The 21,172-nt window shown below is 35.7% G+C and overlaps 3 protein-coding genes across 3 annotated transcripts; 2 read left to right on the top strand and 1 right to left on the bottom strand.

Annotated features, from left to right (window-relative positions):
• The first annotated feature begins 1,746 nt into the window (after positions 1–1,746).
• LOC104109326 (mitogen-activated protein kinase kinase kinase 17-like) lies at positions 1,747–3,060 on the top strand. The gene has a single exon (XM_009618587.4). It carries the CDS (start codon positions 1,905–1,907, stop codon positions 2,892–2,894), a length of 990 nt encoding a protein of 329 aa, XP_009616882.1. The 5' UTR covers positions 1,747–1,904; the 3' UTR covers positions 2,895–3,060.
• Positions 3,061–7,671: 4,611 nt separating this feature from the next.
• On the top strand, positions 7,672–8,757 carry LOC138892147 (uncharacterized mitochondrial protein AtMg00810-like). The gene is made up of 2 exons (XM_070175846.1): positions 7,672–7,847; positions 8,175–8,757. The coding sequence occupies exons 1-2, from the start codon at positions 7,672–7,674 to the stop codon at positions 8,755–8,757; spliced, it is 759 nt and encodes a 252-aa protein (XP_070031947.1).
• A 3,159-nt stretch (positions 8,758–11,916) lies between these two features.
• On the bottom strand, positions 11,917–18,958 carry LOC104109325 (uncharacterized). The gene is made up of 2 exons (XM_009618586.4): positions 18,483–18,958; positions 11,917–12,638 (listed from the first exon to the last, which is right to left on the bottom strand). Exons 1-2 carry the CDS (start codon positions 18,850–18,852, stop codon positions 12,103–12,105), a joined length of 906 nt encoding a protein of 301 aa, XP_009616881.3. The 5' UTR covers positions 18,853–18,958; the 3' UTR covers positions 11,917–12,102.
• Positions 18,959–21,172: the final 2,214 nt, after the last annotated feature.

The raw sequence follows: 21,172 nt of genomic DNA, 5'->3' as shown, positions 1-21,172 counted from the left end.
TTACTAGCCAAATATTAGTTTTCACTCCCTTAAAAATTATTTATTAAGAGATTATTTTAATAAATTATATTTATTAATTGTTATTAAAATCTTATCAATGGAGCAATGTTTAGGAAATGTGGGTACTTAATGCTAAAGGTAATATTGAAAGAAAATAATTAATCTCTCTTGATTTGTTAAAATAGATAAGTAAAATAAAAAATTTATTTTTAGTATATTGGACAAGTAAAACGAAAGCATTATTTTATTAAAATGTTTGTTAGATTTAGAGATGCTCTGACCTTAGGCCAAGTGATAAGGTATTCTTTTGATTTTTGGCTTTTACAGTTTTACTTTACCACTAAAGCCCACCTAGTATATTACCTATTATTCTTTATATCTTATTATTTTACTACTCCTTCAAATCAAATTCAATAGCTCCTATTTGGCGAAACTACTCATTAGCAAAAGAGATACAATTCACTACTGCAATTTCCCGAGTTTGAACTTCCCCATTTGCCTATTAGTTATGTTATTGGAAGAAAAAAGTAAAATCATATCCTATTTAAAATGGGTCTTTAAAATGGAGAATTCATTTGTTTCGAAAATTTATTATCTTTATTAAATCCTGGCAGTCCATTGCTAGGATAATTAATAGGTAGGAAATCAATGTAAACAGTTAGCAGTAATATTCACATTAGAATGAAATTCAGATACACATGGTTTGGTACATGCATCAAAGTAAAGTTGGTAAAATTCATACTTAATTAAAATTTTATAAAAAGAGAAGAAATGCAGTGATTCTGAAACTGCCTAATCTTCTCTTTATTGTGTACATTCACCCTACATGTATTCAAGATTTTCTACTTAGCAATGGTTGAATTCAAGAAATTATATTCAAAAACATTATGTCCATCTTATAGAAGAAAAGTTAGGGAAAACCAGAAAAGAAGGCAGCAGAAACTGAAAGTCAGCATTGGGTAGAAACTGGTGTGTAAAATGAGAGGAATGATTTGGGTGCACTTTTGCTTAACACTTTGCCACATTAGAGGATTTCCAGAGTCTTGATTTACAAGTTAAGAACCATTACTAACAGTCCCTTTGGCCTTTGGTCACTGTCTTGGAATGGTTGAAATCTCAAGGTTTTCCAAGTATATGATTCTTGCTTTGGCACGTTGAAAAGCAATTCTGATCATATTAATACTTTCTAGAAGGCAAGTAAAGATGATTTGGATCTTGAAATAGCATTAAGAAAGAAATTATATGACATAATCACCAAGAACGTAATTAGCTATAAAACTATTTTCTTTTGATTGACTTTCTACTTATTTTTTATACCAAGAAGTTTAATACTGCTGACAAATTTTTATCATGTGAAGGAGTAAAATATTAGTTCATACCTCCACTTGAATTCACTGACTACCAAAAGGTGGAATATAATTGGGAAGAAATATCAATAGCAGACATTTTTGGGTGGTTAAACCCACTCTCACACCTTCCCTAACTCCCAAATTTAATCTTCAAAAGTCGTTACACCCCCAATACAAAACAAAGCATCCAACCTAATCAACTCATTCAAAGTTTCAAATTTGTTTTAAAAATATAATTGAAATTAAATTACCTATTTTTCACTTTCTCATTCTAAAGTTTGCCACGTGGCAGCAACCCAATTCGCCAAGTAAGTGATGTCATCCGGCCTACTCAAAGCTGCCTAAAGGCCACAAAGCATTTGTCCACGTTAAAGGAATCGTCAAACTTTTCAAGTCTTTAAGAGGAAAAAAAGGCCCACCTAAGCGTTACCAAACTAATTTGGACATTCTCTGTTATATATAAACCTCTTTGTAGTGTCCAACCAACCAGAAAAACAGAACATGTCCAAAACTTCTTTCACTTGCTAACTTGCTACTTACCAAATTCTTCTTCAAATGGACTGGACAAGAGGCGCCACCATCGGCCACGGCTCCTCTGCTGCCGTCTCGATTGCCATGTCACGCTGCTCTGGCGAGATTTTTGCTGTCAAATCCGTGGAGTTGTCACAGTCAGAGTTTTTGCAAAAGGAGCAGAAAATTTTGTCCACTTTGAGCTCCCCTTATATAGTGTGCTACAAGGGGTACGATGTAACCAGAGAGAACAACAAGGACATGTTCAATCTTATGATGGAGTACATGCCCGACGGAACGCTCACCGATGAAATACAGGGAGGCCCGTTGAATGAGCAGTTGATCCGATATTACACGAAGCAAATTATTCATGGATTAAACTATCTACATTCGAAAGGGATCGTGCATTGTGACATTAAGGGACACAACATTCTGTTATATAAAACCGGTGCAAAAATTGCAGATTTTGGTTGTGCTAGGTCAGTCGATCAGGCTAAGTGGAACGGGGGCACGCCTATGTTCATGGCACCAGAAGTAGCACGCGGAGAAGAACAATGGTTTGCAGCTGATATATGGGCATTAGGATGCACTATTATTGAAATGGCCACTGGTGCCTCACCCTGGACTACTGTTAACCACAGTCCTGCTTCTTTGCTTTGCCATATTGCATTTTCTGGCCAAATCCCAGAAATTCCAAAGTTTCTCTCTTCACAAGCAAGGGATTTTTTAAGTGAATGCTTGAGAAGGGATCCAAAACAGAGATGGTCTGCTAAACAGCTCCTCAACCATCCGTTTCTTGAGCAATCAGATTCAAACAGCAAGATAAATGAAGATTTCATCACAAGTTCCCCAACAAGCATTCTTGATCAACGCATTTGGAATTCAGTGGAGGAATCAGAAACTGTCGAAGATTCAAGGCAAACAATTAGCTCAATGGATTCTCCTCTGCAAAGGGTAACAAAATTGTGTACGGAATCCGGAAAACTAGAGTGGAGATGGGATGAGAGTTGGAGCACAGTCAGAAATTGCAGTTAAGATAAAGAGGAGATGATGTCAATTTAGTTAGTGATGTTAGAAATAAATTGCATAGATAGCCTTTTTTGTTGTAGTGCTTCTAGGATACAACATAGAGCTGTAATTAGCAGTCTCAATTTTGACAGACATCTTAGAAGTTCAGTAAATAAGATTACTCATTAATTCACTGTTTATAAATTTCTACCCTTTTTTTTTGTACCTTCGTTGACATAATTTTTCTTATTTTTTTAATCTCATTTCTCGTTTGCATTTTAAAGGGTCAAACAGCATGTTAAGCATAGTAGTGTATAAATTTTAAAAAAAAAAATCAGCGTTGCTTTCTTGTTGGGCGGTTGTTTGAGGGCTACAGCTAAAAGGCAAGAGTCTTGATCTCTTGAACAACCAAAAGCACCCTGGAAAGTGGCGATGATAGAAAATATCTTGCTATCATAAATTAAATTCTTTACTCGAGGTTATAGTGGGCGAGTGTGTGAATACTTATTCACATCCGGTGTTTACATCAACTAATGTACTTTACCATGATTAAGTATTAAATGAGATAAAATGCACATTAATTAACTATAATTAGGTAATAAACAAATATATGAAATACAAATGTCATATTATCATTAGTTTGGTGCGAAGGCCGGTAAGTTTTTACCGAGTGAAGGATGAGGAAGAGCTAACTATAGGTATTTTAATTAATAATGGAAGAAATCTATGGAACTCTTTGAGTGTGGAGTGTGAGAACAAGTATATTAAGTAATCACAATCCTTTGAAATCACGCATTGCTTCACGTATGCTAATGCGAGAAAGAGGGAATGAAACATATTTTGACAAATACTTCTATAAGACTTAAAAAGTAAGACACCATACTTTTGCCCAACTAATCAAACTAACTTAAGAAAAACATATAGAATTGTGACTCCTTATAGTAATAATTAAAAGTTTGTTGGTTTGCACTTTGGGACTAAGCTCAACCTATTGGCTATTGCTGGTGGTGTTAGTAGAGTGAACAGGTGCAATTAGTTGCAGCTTCTCTAAACCAACTTTCACTTTTTCCTTTGAATTCCATTATCCAAACTTCTTCAAACCAAATATTTCCCACTAAGAAACACTAATTAACAAAATATTTCTATTAAATTGATAGTAACTGGTGGGTTCATATTTCCTTCAAATAATATCACAACTTCCAGACGCACCTCACTCCAATTAAACAAAGAAAAAAATTTAGCTACAATGCAAGTTAACATTCGATAACAAGAGAGGATTGCTGAAGTCGTAAGCATCCTTAACCTTCCGTCCTCAGATTGCGAGTTCGAATCAACACGGGAATAAAAAGAGGAGCTTCTAATGTAGAAATGTTAAGTCTTAGTAGTAGTAATACATTGTGTGTATGATGAGGTACATTAATTATAACTATAGTTAGTTGGACACAAGTTAGTATTGGGTTAAGTTAGTGAGTTAGGAAATAATATAAATTGTATAGTTGATTTCTTTTTGATTCAATAATAAGAAAATATCTGAGACAGTTGCTCTCACAACCGACCTTCTCTCTCTAGCTCTTCTTCACTCAACATGGTATCAGAGCCATCGATCGGTGGTGATTGAGCGGGTAAATGAGCATTTGAGAACGATCGGACACGCAATTGGTTGAATCCATCAAAGGATTGTAGCAAACAAACCCTAATTTTTCGCCATTGTTGGATTTGGGAAATTACATCGTATGTGAGTCAAAATCATCCTTTTTTGGTGAATTCTAGGTCAACCAGAGCAGCAATTGTTTCTTCTCTTGTTGATTCCTAAAGAATCTCGTGAAAAATACCGAGCACAAGTGATGACATGTCGACGCCCGGTGACGACATCCATAGTGGACCACACAGAGCGATTCACAGATATTCATCCAAGGAATCCTTTATTCATGCACCCGTCTAACACTCCAGGTTGTATTCTCATCCCTCAACAGCTAACTAGAATTAAAAATTACACTGCTTGGAGTAACTCTATGAAAGTTGAACTGTTAGCGAAGAATAAATTAGGTTTTATTGATGGTAGCTGTAAAAGGGAAGATTATAGAGGAGATTTAATTCATGAGTGGGACAGATGTAATGCCTTTGTCTTGTCGTGGATCAGAAATTCAGTTTCGAGAGAATTAGCTAATGGATTGATGTACTCATCCAATGCTTATAAGGTCTGGTTGGATTTAAAAGAACGTTTTGACAAGAGGAATCTCACTAGAGTATATCAACTACATAGAGAGATCTATACAATGATATATGGTACGTCATTTGTTTCTGAGTATTTCTCAAAAATGAGGAATGTTTGGGATAAATACTTGTCTATGGTTCCTCTTCCTGGAAGTGATAAGACCTATGCAGACCACATAGAGCAGCAAAAGCTGATGCAATTTCTGATAGGGCTAAATGAGACTTACTCACAATCTCGCAGTCAAATTTTGATGACAGTTTCCAGTCCTTCTATGGATCAAGCTTACAATATGATCATACAATATGAAAGTTAGAGGATGCAATAAAATATGATAAATCAGTGTGTCCAGCCTCTCCAGCAACTGAATTTTGAATGACTCCACAATTCTTTCATTTGTACAGGGAATAAGTTCAAGAAGACAAACACACTCTACTGTGATTACTCTCATATGAGAGGTCACAAAAAGGAGAATTTCTATAAGTTGGTTAGATACCCTACCAATTTTAAGAACACTAAAAGAAGGACTTCTGACAGATTTCAAAAAATATGTAATGGCAACAAAGTCCCTTTAGTGAATAATGCAAACTATGATGACAACTCTATTGCTTCTAACTACATTGCACACAATGCACATCAAGCTGACAATTGCACTACTCCTGCTCCTGGAATGACTATGCATGTCTTCACCCTAGAGTAATACCAACAGATCCTGCAGCTGATCAACAAAGCACCACCTCCACAAAAGACAAACATCAACATGGCAGGTATATCCCCTTGCTATAATAGTTGTTCAACTATATACTGTGATACTACTCTTTGGGTGATAGATACAGGGGCAATAAATCACATAATTTCTAGCCTAGATCATCTGTTTAACTCTGAATTAATAGCTCCAAACTGTAGCCAAGTTTACCTACCAAATGGCCAAACTACCTCTGTCACACATATTGGTTCAGTATCTTTGTTTGACAATTTACTGACTAATGTGCTATATGTATCTTTTTTCAAGTATAATCTCTTATCCATTTCAAAACTAACTAAGCAACTACAATGTTGGGTTGGTTTTTATACTGATTTTTGTATCTTTCAGGACATCTGTACTGAAAAGGTTAGGGGGATTGGTAAGGAGAATGATGGTTTATACGTACTTCAACCTGTCAATAAGCCTTCACCAGTTCAAGTCTGTACACCCTCAACTTATCTTGTTCCTTAACATTATTGCTTATCTTCTACTGAGTCTGATCACTTCTCAATATGGCACCAAAGGCTTGGTCATGCACCAGTTTTTGTCATCCAAGAAATCCCAATGCTGAAGAGTCACTTGTCCGGTCAAGCATCTAAATCTTGTACCATTTGTCCTTTAGCAAGGCAAACTAGATTTTCTTTTCCTACTAGTGTGTTAAAAACTGTATCTCCTTTTGAACTTGTACACATGGATATATGGGGTCCATATAGACAATGTACCTATAATGGTTTTATATTTTTCCTTACCATTGTTGATGACTATTCTAGAATGACTTGGGTCTACTTGATGAGACAAAAAAGTGATGCTATTGTTTTTATCAAGAATTTCTTTGCCTTGATTAAAAATCAATTATCTGCCTCTATTAAAATTGTCAGATCATATAATGGTCTTGAATTCTTTAATTCTCACTGTCTTAATCTCTTTAACTATTTTGGGATAATTCATCAAAGTTCTTACGTTAGTACTCCACAACAAAATGGGGTGGTTGAAAGAAAGCATAGGCACTTGTTTGAAATGGCAAGGGCACTTAGATTCCAAGCCTATACTCCATTAAAGTTCTGGGGTGAATGTGTCCTCACAACATCCTTCTTTATAAATAGATTGCCTTCTTCATCTCTTTCAGGAAAGTCACCCTATGAATTGTTTCATGGCATACCACCTCCTCTCACATACCTGAAGGTATTTGGTTACTTGTTTTATGCCACCAAGCCCAATTTTTCTGACAAACTTTCTTCCAAAGTCATCCCAGCAGTTTTCATGGGTTATTCAAAAACTCAGAAAGGGTACAAAATGTACAACATTACAACATGCATCTTCTTTGTGAATAGGGATGTCACCTTTAGGGAGCCAGTGTTTCCCTTCAAACATCCTAAATTCACCTTTCTTGAACCACAAGTTTCCCCTTCTATGCCATTTGTTTCATAATCTTATGTGAATGACATCTTTCCTGCTGCAAAATCTAGTCCTGCTTCTATTGATCATGTTATTCCTTCACCCTCAACCAATGAATCCCTAACTTCTTCTCCTACTCACATCCTTCATCTACTCCTTCTCCTTAATCTACCTTTTCATCTCCTTCTGTACTTTCCATTTATCCTTCCCTTCCTCTGAGAAAATCCACCAGAACATCCAAACCTCATTTATGGCTAACAGACTATGTTCACTCTTTTTCCACTACTACATACCCTATATCAAACTTCTTGTCCTATTACTCCTTCTTACCATGCTTATCTAGCAGATTTCTCTGTTATTACTAAACCTACTTCACTTGTTCAAGCTGTCCAAGATTCTAACTGAATTCAGGCAATGAAATTAGAAATTGATGTCCTTACTAATAACCATACATGGATATAGTTGATCTACATGCAGGTAAGATACCTTGGGTGTACAAGGTGAAGTACAAAGTTGATGGTAGTGTAAAAAGGTATAAAGCTAGATTAGTGGCCAATGGTTTCACTCAACAAAAGGGATTAGACTATCATGATACCTTCTCTCCTGTGGTCAAAATGGTTACTGTCAGGTGTGTTATTTTTTTAGCTGCCCAGTTTGACTGGCCTCTCTACCAAATGGATGTCTATAATGCCTTCATACAGGGGGACTTGTTTGAAGAGGTATATATGTCTCTACCTCAAAGATTTGGTGGCTAGGGGGAGAACAAAGTGTGCAGTCTCCTCAAATCCTTGTATGGGCTGAAACAAGCTAGTAGGCAATGGAACCTAAAACTTACTACAGCTTTGATACAATTAGGATTCACACAAAGTAAGCTAGACTATTCTTTACTCACAAAAGGCCAAGATGCCAATCTTGTAATCATTCTAGTATATGTGGATGATTTGTTAATCACTAGGAATGACACTAAACTGATAGAAGAAGCTAAGGATATCCTGAACAACAACTTTAAAATGAAAGACTTAGGGGAATTGAGATATTTTCTGGGGATTGAATTTGCAAGATCATCTAAGGGTATACTTATGAATCAGAGAAAGTATGCCTTAGAATTAATCTCAGAATGTGGTCTAGGGGGAGCAAAGCCACTTACAACACCTCTAGAACAAAATCAGAAGTTCACCAGCCTTGAGTATGACAAGTTGTTTGAATCTGATAAAGGTACAAGTCCAGAATTAGAAGATAGAAGACCATATCAAAGATTGTTGGGAAAGTTATTGTATCTGGCTATCACTAGGCCATATATTTCTTTTGTTGTCCAAACATTGAGTCAGTACATGCATGCTCCAACAAAGCTGCATTATGAAGCAGCTTTAAGGGTGGTTAGATATATAAAAGACCAACCAGTATTGGAGTTACTAATGAGTAGCAGAAAATCTGGAAGAATCACTGCCTTTTGTGATGCAGACTGGGCATCATGTATGGTGTCCAGGAAGTCTGTGACAGGGTATTGTATCAAGCTGGGGGATTCACTAATCTCCTGAAAATCAAAAAATAGAGTACAGTGTCAAGGAGCTCAACTGAAACTGAGTACAGGAGTATGGCAACTACAATGGCAGAACTTGTTTGGCTACAGGGACTGTTGCAGGAGCTAGGAATGAAGATTGAACTGCCCATGGAGTTATTTTGCGATAGCAAGGCAGATTTGCAAATAGCTTCAAATTCCATGTATCATGAGCTCAGTAAACACATAGAGATAGATTGTTATTTTATACGAGAAAGGATACAAAGTGGGTTGATCAAGACAGAACATGTATGTAGCAAAAATCAGGTAGCAGACATATTGACTAAAGGCCTTGGAAAGCAGATACACAATGATATGGTGTGTAAGTTGGGGATGATCAATGTATTTCATCACCCAACTTGAGGAGGAGTGTAAAAATGTTAAGTCTTAGTAGTAGTGATACATTGTGTATATAATGAGTTACATTAGTTGTAACTATAGTTAGTTAGTTGGACACAAGTTAGTATTGGGTTAAGTTAGTGAATTAGGAAATAATATAAATTGTATAGTTGATTTCTTTTTGATTCAATAATAAAAAAAATATCTGAGACAGTTGCTCTCACAACCGACCTTCTCTCTGGCTCATCTTCACCTCTCATTCTTCTCTCAACATCTAAGGTAGGGTTTAAAAAAAAGGAAGTAAATAAATAAATAGAACTCCACGTTCCATCTCTCCCCCCACTGCAAAATTATGTATTCCATGTTCCTAAGTGAACTAGAAAACGATAGAAAAGGTAACCTATTGCGGTTCATCGTTCTCGTTTTGGTTCAAAACTGATGTCTTCAAAATATTAAATAAACAATAGAACATTGGAAGTCACTTTTAATTGTTTATTTTTCAGATGGTTATAGATTTATGGTATTTAATAAATGATTATTTAATGTGAAACGAATCAATAAAGTAAGTAAAAGCATCTGATAATGGTATTTAAATACTTTGGATGATAATAACTTTGAAACACTCAACTACTCGGACTATTAGATATTTCTTCAAAGCCAAATTATATTAGTCCTGCGATAAATAGTTATTACTACAATACTTTTAGTTGTACTTTCACTTGAGACACCTAAATTGTCAACAAAATCCTAATCTAATGATATTATTGGACAGTGCATGATTTCGAATTGTCAACGGATAGAATAGGAGTCTTTTTGAATTGTTCTTTTGTAAAGGAAATGTTAGTTGTCTAAACATATACTACTCTACTAGTACCACTGCTAGTGCCACTTGTGATTGACATATAAGCCAAATTCTTAATCTTCTTTTGACTAAATTAAGAAAATAAAACGTGATGTTCAATTAGGAATAATGATTTCGGGGAGGACACATTGCAGATATTTAAATAACATTAGTGAATTACACCGAGCTAAACAGTGTAATTTTCCGACGAAGAAATAATGATTTCGGGGGAGGACACATTGCACAGAATTAAAATAACGATTATACTTAAAAATTAGTGCCTCTTATGGGATATGAGAGAACACTTTGCCACATTGTAGGATTTTGTATCTTGATTTACAAGTTACGGACCACTACTAACAGCCCCTTTTGTCACTGTTTTGAAATGGTTTAAACCTCAAGTTTTTCCAAAGACATTCTTTGGCAAGATGAAAAGCAATTCCACATTGGTTCTAGAAGGTCATTTAAGGTATTGATGGATCTTGAATTAGCGTATTGTTAAGAAAGTAATCAAGTAATATAATTGTCATGTCATAATCAGCAGTTGATTAATCTCCTCCATTGAATTTGAATGCCTTCATCTCCACTTCACTAAATTGACCAACTAAATCTTTTCTTAATTGATTTTTGGTCTAAATAGCCTCAAGATGAAACATCTTTGATTATAAACCTTGAAGCTTAATTCTCTCTCTTTTTGCTTGTGTAATTCAAGGTTTTTAGTCATTGCAAGTCAAGGGCTCCTTCTTGTTCTCAGAGCATAATTGATACCCTTCCGTTTCAATTTAGATATTTAAATGACATACTTTCCTTATTAGTCCGTTTAAAAAAAATGATACATTTTTATAATTGTAAATCATTCAACTTTAAACTTTTTATTTTACTCATTTTACCCTTAATGAGAAATTTTTATAACCATACAAATATCATGGACTCACAAAGCTTTTACCCCTTAAACTTTTAAGATTACAAATTTCAAAACTTCGTGCTGAGTCAAACTAGGGACCAGTAAAATCTAATTACTCATTATCACTTCCTCATTACAACAGTTGCCACATGGCAGCAATCTAATAAGCCAAGTCATTGCTGTCCTCCGGCGTACCTAAAGTTGTCTAAAGGCCACAAGCAACTTTTCCAAGTCTTTTAAGAGAATTTGGACATTCACCGTTATATAAACCTCTTTGTTACAGAAAAGCATGTCCTAAACTTGTTACACTTCCTAACTAGCTCCTACCAAATTCTTCTCCAAAATGGACTGGACCAGAGGCCACATTATAGGCCGCGGCGCCACCGCTGCCGTCTCGGTTGCAATGTGGCGCTGCTCCGGCGACATTTTTGCTGTCAAATCCACTGATTTGTCCCAGTTCGAATTCTTGCAAAAGGAACAAAATATTTTGTCACTTTGAACTCCCCTTATATAGTTGGCTACGTAAGGCGAGGCGTTTTACATATGCCTCAGCGAGGCGTAAGCCCCATAGATATTTAATTTTTAATATTTTATAAAATAATATAATAACAGTAAATATTTATAAACAGGTAAAATATTATAGCCACAAGAGTGGTAAAATCAAAGCATGTGACATGCTTCATAAATTCCACGGAGAATGATGACCTGCCATGTCCCTTCTATTGCAAAAAGTTTTAACCATTTAAACAGTGTTTAGAGAAAATTTAAGTTGGTTGGAAGCCGAAATTAATGAAACAAATAAACAATAGTAGATGTTATGATATACTAATAGAATTGCGTTATTAAGTTTTCCCCACTTTTACTATTTATTTTTGGTGCAAGGTAGAACTGGGACGTCTGTTTGTTTTTCTTTCTCGCAGCGTTCGTCCAATAAATGTGATGCTTGTTTATTTAAGCTGGCAAAATGGAGGACTGCTAAATTGAGTTTTACTTCAAAGGAGAATAAAAAATGACTCCATAGAAATGAAGCAACATGATATTCTTAAAAAAAGATAAGATTGTGAATTCCACTATTTTATTCTCCTTTGAAGTAGCCAATACAGAAAGAAAAAAGAGGAAAGAAAATAAAGCTTAAGGCTATGCATGTACAACATTCTGCCATCAGTTCTCTTTGAGAATTTACAAATGTTTTACTTACACAAACAAGCATCTTTCAAAGGAAGCAAGCTGGTTATTTGTCCTCAACACTGATAAATTGGCCTGCGATGTCTGGGCGAGGATGATGACTGACTGACAGAGACAAGGTACTCACCACATTTTGTTGCTGCCTCCATTACATTCTCAAAATCTACACTTTGTCCATTATTTTCAAGTCTTGGCCAACCCAGCTTAATTTTCAAATTAGACCATCCATCTGACTCGTCAATAATCTGGACCTCGTGGCTTATTGACTGCAACTGGTTTCGAAGTGTGTGGTTGTATTCAAGCAAACGATCATATTTAAGATGGAGTTCTTCGAACTGGTTTTTTAATTTCAAAACAATAGCTCCTGCAGCCTGAGCCTTAGTAGCTTTCATCTTACAATCCGTTTCCAGCTTCTTCATTTTTGCTCTCAATTCGGCAATCTTACCCTGTAAAACTCTACCATGATCCTCCATAAGCAATTTTCTTTCCTGAAGAAGTATTTCTTCAGCCTTGATAATCTTCCTAACAGAATCATGCTCCATTATTACAGGATACAATTTGTCCAACACCATCCAGGCAAAGAGCGAAAATCCTGCAAATCACAGGTTTAGTTTTAAAACTTAAAACCAAGAAATTTGCAAAACACATCTGACATAAATCAGTTGTCCAAGTATATGCATCGGCATAACCTAGTCTACCTAGATATATGTAACTCCTATTGGCAAACTCCACCTTCAGTATTACCTATGAGGGACGGAGCACTTACCCTTTTGTCTTGGTTAATCAAGAGATCTTAAGGATTAATGGGTCAATATCTCTGTATGTGCAAGACAGGAGAATGAGAATCACATGCATTATTGGTGGATATGCGAGAAGCCACCTATAAGCTTCAAACTCAATTTAGTAACTCATATCAGTATAAATGGATTCAATATTCTTCATTTTAAAAAAAAATAGCCTTTCTTGGACTTATTTAGGGATCTGATGAACAGTGAATTGACAGAACCATATATAAATACCATCTGTGATGGTTAGGAGCGGAGGCAGAAAGCATAAAAGTTACAATTAGTATTAAAGTACTCGCAATGTATGCTCCCATCCCATAAGACATTGGAGAAACACAAGAAATGGGGAAACCATCCATTGGAGGAAGAGGCCTAGTAACAAAAGGGATGAAAAGCTAAACACTATTTCCAAATGCTTGTGAATCGTAGATTAGTAGTAGTTCAGATGAAACACACACATCCCATCTGGACATTTCATGTGCTTACTCGTCAAGTCAAACAGCCACTGCAGGTAGTTAATATGATTGTAACTTGTCAATAATAAATTTAGTGGCATTTCACCAGTAGAACGATATGCTCCCAAATATTTTGAGGTTCCTGGTGAGGAGCTTGATATAGTCAGATGGAAGAAAGAGTGTAATATAGCAAAAACAGAAGATAGTTGTTGAGAGCTTTGCCGACAGCATTGTTATAAGCCATAGCTTCGTTGTTTAAAGCGGTGAAGCAATGTGAAATGAGGGGTTTGCTTCATGGGTGAAGCCATGCGCTTCAAAGTAGGGGTGGGTGTCGGTCGTTTTGGTGCGGTTTAACAAAAGTTCAGTTTGTTTTTTTCCGTTTTCGGATTGTCATTTCGGTAACCAAAACTGAACTGTAGTAATTTTGGTACAGTTCGATTTTTTTCATGTTCACTTCAGTTTAATCAATTCAGTTTTTTTGGTTTTGGGCCTGTCAAAAAGGGGGTTTTCCCCAGACAAAAAATGGGTCAGAATTAAACTTTTGCAATAGGCTGCACTTGCAAGTACTTGTTCCCAAACCCTTTTCACATTTTCTCATTAAAATGGGCACCCATTAATTTTTATGATTCCCTTTTTACTAATCTAAGCAAAGAACAACCTTTTTTTCCTAATGGTATTTACATGCACAGCTTCCTTTTTTTATTTGTCCTTGAGCTGAGGGTCTATCGGAAACTGCCTGTCTAACTTCACAAGGATAAGCGTAACGTCTGCATACACTCTACCCTCCCCAGACCCCACTTGTGGGATTACACTGGGTTTTTTGTTGTTGTTGTTGGTGGTATTTACATGCACACTAGACTTGTGTCATCTTATACAGGACAATGTTAGTTTTTTTTCTTATTCTTATTAGCTGCACCACAGGTTCCTTTTCGACACATATTAATAGAGACTTGTCATCGGTCTACACAAGTGTATTAGTTTAGAACAACCTGCCCAGTCCATTTCCTATATTACTTTTTCTACTTCATATCATCACAGTCATAGGAAATTCAGTACCCTGCTTTTCCATTTCCAAGAAATGTATCTTTACATATTTTGTGCTTCACGAATAAGACTGAAACGTACTAAAGAATTTCTCAAGAATCAGTTGACATATCATCAGTCAAAGACTATTTATTTAGGAGTAGCTTTTTATTTTTCAGTTCTGTAAATATCAAAATAGTAAGGAAAAAAGCAAAACAGATATCTCAATAAGAACGAGCATCATAAGAAACAATAAGAGGGAAAAAATCAAATTTTAAAATGAAATATTACCATAAGAGTCTATCATGGAAGCCAGAGAACATCAAAAGTACCAACTTTGAGAAAAACCCATGTCAAGAAATAAAACTGTTGACATATCATCAATCAAACACTATTGAAATAGCTTTTTTCAATTCTTTGGACTCAAACCCATATCAAATATTACAAGAATAGTGTGCTGCAGTTAACATGTCATCAGTCAACAGGATTAAACTTTTATTATTGCAGTTATCATATCATCCGTCAGGAGAGAGAAACAGGAAGAAGGATGGTCCAGAAATTCTTTTCTAAAAACTTCCACTAAACCAAGAAACGAACCGAAGAACAGACATATTGAAACAATTAAACCATGAACCAACCAAATAAATGTAGAAACCGAAACCAGAAAACCAAAAATTTCAGTTCAGTCCTACTTCAAAGAAATGTGGGCTTCAAACAATGATCTGCAAAGTGATCCAAACAAGAAGCTGTCGGTTTGTTGAATCTCAACTTTGAGGAGTTAGACTAGTACCAGCATCATTTTACGTTTGATACTGAAATTAGTTATTTTTTAGAGAAAAATAATTAGATGCTGAATTAGTTATTTTAATTGCATTAACCACAAAAAAAGTTATTTTAATTGCAACTTCGTTATGATAGTACTAAATTTATTTATGTTTGGTGCTTTTTAGTTTTTTGTAAATTGTGTGCTTCGCTTCAGAGAAGTGTGCGCTTCACTCCTCATAGAGAAAAACACTGTTTGTTGTAATTACTTTTTGCACTTTTCGCTTTTAAAAGCACTGATATCTGAGAACTGAAAGAGGTGATTCCATTAACAATGATAAAAGAAGGGGAAAATGAGAACAAGCATGAGGCTTAGCAAATCTTGAAGATATCTTTACGGTGTTCTGCAACTCTATATTATATCAAACTCTTGGGTATACAGGAAATTACCCTGGCATTTTATGCTTGCTTTTTCTTAGACTGAACTAAATACAATTTTACAGTTTGATAGAAGATTTTATTTCAGTTTCTTTTTCCTACTAGGTGGTTTATTCACAACAAAGTAACCAGTAAGTCTTAACATGGGGTTCACAGTTCTCTTTGGCTTAAAAACTCGAAAAGCCACAATGAATCAATCCACTACGTTTCAATCACAAATTATATGGGGTGGTTATATGCATCATTTGCATCCTTTTCACTCTAATTAATACTCAGATAATTCACATATAGAATATTTTATAAGCTAGCCGTCAACGGCCAGCCTACTGTAACTGTCTTTTATGCGGGTTTGGGACTAACTATGATCTGGCGAAGCTCAGATAGGCAAAGTTAGCATTGCACAATAATGTGTTACGTAATTTCATTTTGATTCACTGGGTTGTTGTTGTAATTTCATTTTGATCAGGATGTGTTAAATCATTTCTTTTTTGAAAAGCAAATCTAGTTTCTTCTTTAAAGCATCTTATTAGCAATATGACCACTGTAGTTGGGCATTTATATGGATCAATTAGGCTGGGGGAGAGAGAGAGAGAGAGATTAAATGCTTACCATTTGAAACTTGGAAATCATTGTACTGGAGAGGGTGGGGGGGGGGGGGAATGTAAAGGAATTAATTGATTGCTTAAAAAAAAGCATAATTGACCATATTTGTTGCTCATCACAATACACCAACTATCCTTTGGCAGGGATCAAATTCTATCTATTTATGTGATAATAATTTGATATGGAGTTCAAAATCAGTATTAAAATTTCTATGAAATCATATTAAACAAGTAATGTTCATTTTGAGAAAGTGGAACAAGTTTGGGATGAATTACTAAAGAAGAAGAGAGTAAATTAGCAGAAATGTCATGTTTATTATTGTGGATGCAACTCATGTAAGGTGAAAGTAACAGCTCGACAAGATCATGGAAGATAACATGAATAATAGTATTAAAGGCATCATAGTGCAGTCATTGTCAAAAAAACATCACAGTGCATTCTTAGAAGGTAATATATGTGTTGGGAGCATTTCAATAAGCAGCTTATTGACTCCTGAGGGTCATTACCCGGTCTGAGGAGACAAATGAACCAGAAGCTCAAAGCTGGCCTTTTTAATTTATTTCTTTTTTTGGATAAGGAAATCCACGTTGATAATAAACTAAAATCAAAGTTGGCTTCTAATGTCCTTACCCCAAAAGAATAAAGAAAAGAGAAGAAGATGCAAACTACTCCTACAACTACTACGCCTGTTCCAACCAGGTTGGATCGGCCATATGAATCCTCTGACTATGTTTCTCTGTTTAAATTCATCTAAGGCCAATATATACAAACTAAAAGTAAAAATAAAAAAGGGAGAATATGTTGATCTATGATATGGCTAAAAGATCCCAGAAAGCATATGACCTAAAGTAAACGTACAAACATGACGAAAACATATCCCCAACTAATTGATATTGCTTATGTATATCTTTTAGCTTTCATTGTGCTCTATCTTTCGCTAAGTTTGCATGGATTCCAATAAATTGTAGGTTTTCGAGACAACTCTGTTCCATGTGAATTTAGGTCTATGTCGTTCCCTTTTTAACACTTTCATTTACCATATTTTCATACCTACAGACCAACGCATCCGAAGGTCGACATGAACAAACCATCACAAACGACTTTATCTCATTTTATCCTCGATGTGTTATTTGCACCTTTTAGCAAATGTGATCATTTTTTATCTTATCTAATCGTATATGACTGAACATACATCTTAACATCTGTATCTCTACAACCTAAGTTGTTCAGACTCGGATGCGGGTATCCGATACGGGTATGAATCTAGAGATCGGATCCTACAAGATCTAAATTTTAAGATTTAGGGGTATGTATCCAGATACAGGTGCATGGATTCGACTGAAAATAATTCAAATATCTAAAAATAGAATAAAAAAAATATGTCTAAATTATGAGACATCATGTGAAAAACATTCACGGTATTCCGAAAAGGAGAAAATATTGATCAAGAGGAGAATTTGAAAAGGATTAGAGGACAGACATAAAAATTTCTATATACAAGGTATTCCATTTTCTTCAATTTCACCCTAATTTTTGTTTTGATTTCAGAAATTATTGTATTTGTCCCGAATTTCTCCTCGATTTTGGTCAAAGTAGCCAAAATCGGTTTGAGATATCCAGTACGGATCCCACACTCACGCCGTGTCGACACGGGTGCAGCACTGAAAGTGAAGAGTCCGAGCAACTTAGTCAACAACACTCATCTTGTAGATGTGTTGGACTTTTGTCGCCCAATATTCACTCTCATATGACATTGTTGGTCATGTAATTCTTCAATGCAACTTACCTTTCACCTTGGTAGGCATACTTCTATTAGATACTACCGCGGGAGTACTTCTCTATTTCAACCATCCTTATAATTGTTCCATGCTAACAACTCTTACTAGAATCTAAAACCAATATTCCTCAAGCCCATCACCCTAATTTATTCATTGTGGGTTCAAATATGCCTCAACCCTAAACAAGTTGGGTTGGCTATATGAATTCTCTATACCTGATCCTCTCCATTATTTCATTCTAATACTACAAACTTATTTCTAAAAAACATATTAGAGGTTCTGTAAAACTAGAGCGGATCTCTAAATTCACTTATCCTTGCACGAACATACACTATTCAGTCCAAAGAGAAAACCCGTGCACAGGCCTTAGCACCTTCACACCTACACTAAAGCGCCAATTAAGGCATAGGGCACAGCCTGAGGTTGACCGAGCTTCAGGGCCTAAGCGCACTTTAAGCAAGACTTCAACAATATATTCCAAAAGCTGTTAATCAAGACATCTACTCTATGTGCACTATGGAGCAGTATATTAAACAAGGATTGTGCTTTCAGTATATTGAAGAGAAAAAAAAACAAGAAATCAAAGCAGTACCCAGGAGCGAAGCCTGCAGAATTAGGAGATTGAGAGCAACATCATCTCTCCAATTGATGGGGCCATGAAAAATCCTCCGGCTATAAAATATGACACTAGTGCTGTATACCCAGTACACCAAAACGCAGAACATCAATATCCGTATCCTTCTTACAATCAAAGGGCCTTTTCCTTTGTGAAGGTGAGACAAAGCCACAATAATTGGTTCTTGAAATGAGGTGTGGAACCATATCCCCAAAAACACAAGTGTTTCGCCCAAAATTAGGGAGGCGAGTATGAATAATACTATGTATGTGCCAAACATCTTGTGTTCTACCACTGTGACAGAGAAGAATTTGTTTACAAAAAGGTAAGGGGACGAAGGTCCCATGGCGTTTATTTCCTCGTATCACCTTATGCTGCTGAAATCAATAATTGGTATTTCAATTGACAATCCGACATCAAAAGATATCCCAGAGGGAATTTTTCCATCAATTACATATGAAACTACAATATTCAATCATTGAAGGTTTTATTGGTCATTTTGTCATTGAATAATATTTAATTATCTAAAAGAATTTAAAGCATATTATACCTCGCGAAAAGATTATATATACGGTCTCTAGTCAAATCTCTCTGTAACAACATTATCTGTTTCGATATTTTTTGCTTTTTATAGTGAACGGCTATTATACTCATATAACAGCACTTGATATATAAAATATAGGAAAATTTTTAAAATTTTAAATCTCTAAAGATATGTATATTTTACTAATTAAATATTAAAAAAAGCTAATATATTATTATTAAATTCATAACTAAATATAGAAAGATTTAAACTTTGAGGCACATACTTTAAAGTTACTTGAAAAATAAATTCTTTCAAGATTGATGGAAGAACTTTACAATTGTAGCTTATTTCGTAGACTTCATTCTCTTAATAGTGATATAGCGCTTGAACTGGCGAAGATTTGTGCCTAAATTTGTAGCAAAGGGGTATCCAATAACTTTTCCTTGAAGGCAGTCTAAGAGCTTAACAATAAAATTTTCTATCTAGTATTTTTTTGGCATTTGTCCAATAAAACAGATATCATGTGCAAATCTTCAAATCTTATGTATTATGCAAGATGAAAACTCTATTCAATGCAAAACATTATGTGCAGGTATTAAGAATTATTAAAGATTATGGGTGTGTTTGGTATGAAGTATGTAGACATGTAATTTTTTATCCTCCCCTTGATTTTTACACCTTTTAGTGCTTAGATGTTTCTTTTAGTTCTAATATTGTTACTTTGCGTGTTTTTGATCATTTTGCTTTAGTTTCTCTTAAAATGAATAACTCACGAAGTTCCTCCGCTTGACAAAAATCATTATCTCATTCTGAACTAAATAGTGACATTTTTCCTTTGATATACCGTACATAAATCTGACCGTACTAATTTCAAGTCCAATAACCTCATCTCACCCAGTACAAGCTGCTCAGGCAATAAGCCACCTCAAACACTAACCAAGATCTCAAATGACGCCATCAATGTAACGACAAGCTACAACTTAAATATGACACATAAGAAGGAACGAACTCTGGAAAAGAACTACCCAGCCCGCGTAATGAAAAAAATGGTCGAACAGAGGCTATGAACTCTTCTCAGAGAATGAGAAACAAAATACACAAGAATAGATATAGGGAACCGTATTCAACATCTCATTGTTGTGGCGTGCAACCCGATCCAAACAACATATCCGTGACAGCATGCCACCCGATCCACACATAATAATAAATAAGAAAAAACCCATAAAGCCATAATGCTTATACCTACGAAATACCCGAATATAGACCACAAACACGCCAAGTGCGGAAACATAACCCTGGGGAGAAGGATAGCGCCACACGCTACAAAAGCTCAAGCACGACTAAGGTGCAATAACGACAAGCTACAAAGGACCACAACACACGTGCGAATAATCAAGTCGTCTCATAACCCACATGGCATAATATAGTATTACGAAGAATAGCTGACGATAGGAATAATATCCAACACCCGAAGACTCCTTCATAAGCAGCGCTAAGCTGAATGAACACATCTAACCTGACCTGATGTAGAGAACACATTCACATTAAGCCTACTAGTAGACTTCAAGCCGATTCCGATCATCCCGTACTGGGCCACTAACCTTCCAAGGATCCACAATGACCCTATTCATGACATATAAGAACAACCGTCAAATCCGGAACAAACTCCCACAGTCCACAACCAAAGGAATAAAGCGCCTCTCAGTCATAACCTCTCCCATTGGCGATAGTACCAAAATCTCCATACCTATTTTAAATCTCTAACAATCAAATGACTAACACGTCACACTTATACGATCTTCCCGTGGGATATACTCCCACAACCTTCCGCACCAGGTAGTAAAATCTAAAAATTAATGGCCATCGACCATGTTATTCTATAATACTGGCCAAGCACCCGCATTTCAATACCCAACACTCCTACCACAAAACAGACCATCCTCTAGCTGCCCGAAGATAGTGCCAACATACTCTGAACATTTGAATTCCTCCCCCGCTCCTCCAAGCTCACGACATTCTTATCAACACCAAATCTCGACCTTGGTCCTCAACTTCCAAATTCCCATACCGCCCGTTGCATTTACCATGCCTCTACACGAGAGTACAAGAATTCATCATAACCCCTGAACTACTTAGAATA

This window comes from Nicotiana tomentosiformis, chromosome 5, assembly GCF_000390325.3.
Source record: "Nicotiana tomentosiformis chromosome 5, ASM39032v3, whole genome shotgun sequence".
In the NCBI taxonomy this organism is placed as follows: Eukaryota; Viridiplantae; Streptophyta; class Magnoliopsida; order Solanales; family Solanaceae; genus Nicotiana; species Nicotiana tomentosiformis.
The sequence above is the reverse complement of the archived record's forward strand: the minus strand, read 5'-3'. Positions and strand labels throughout refer to the sequence as shown.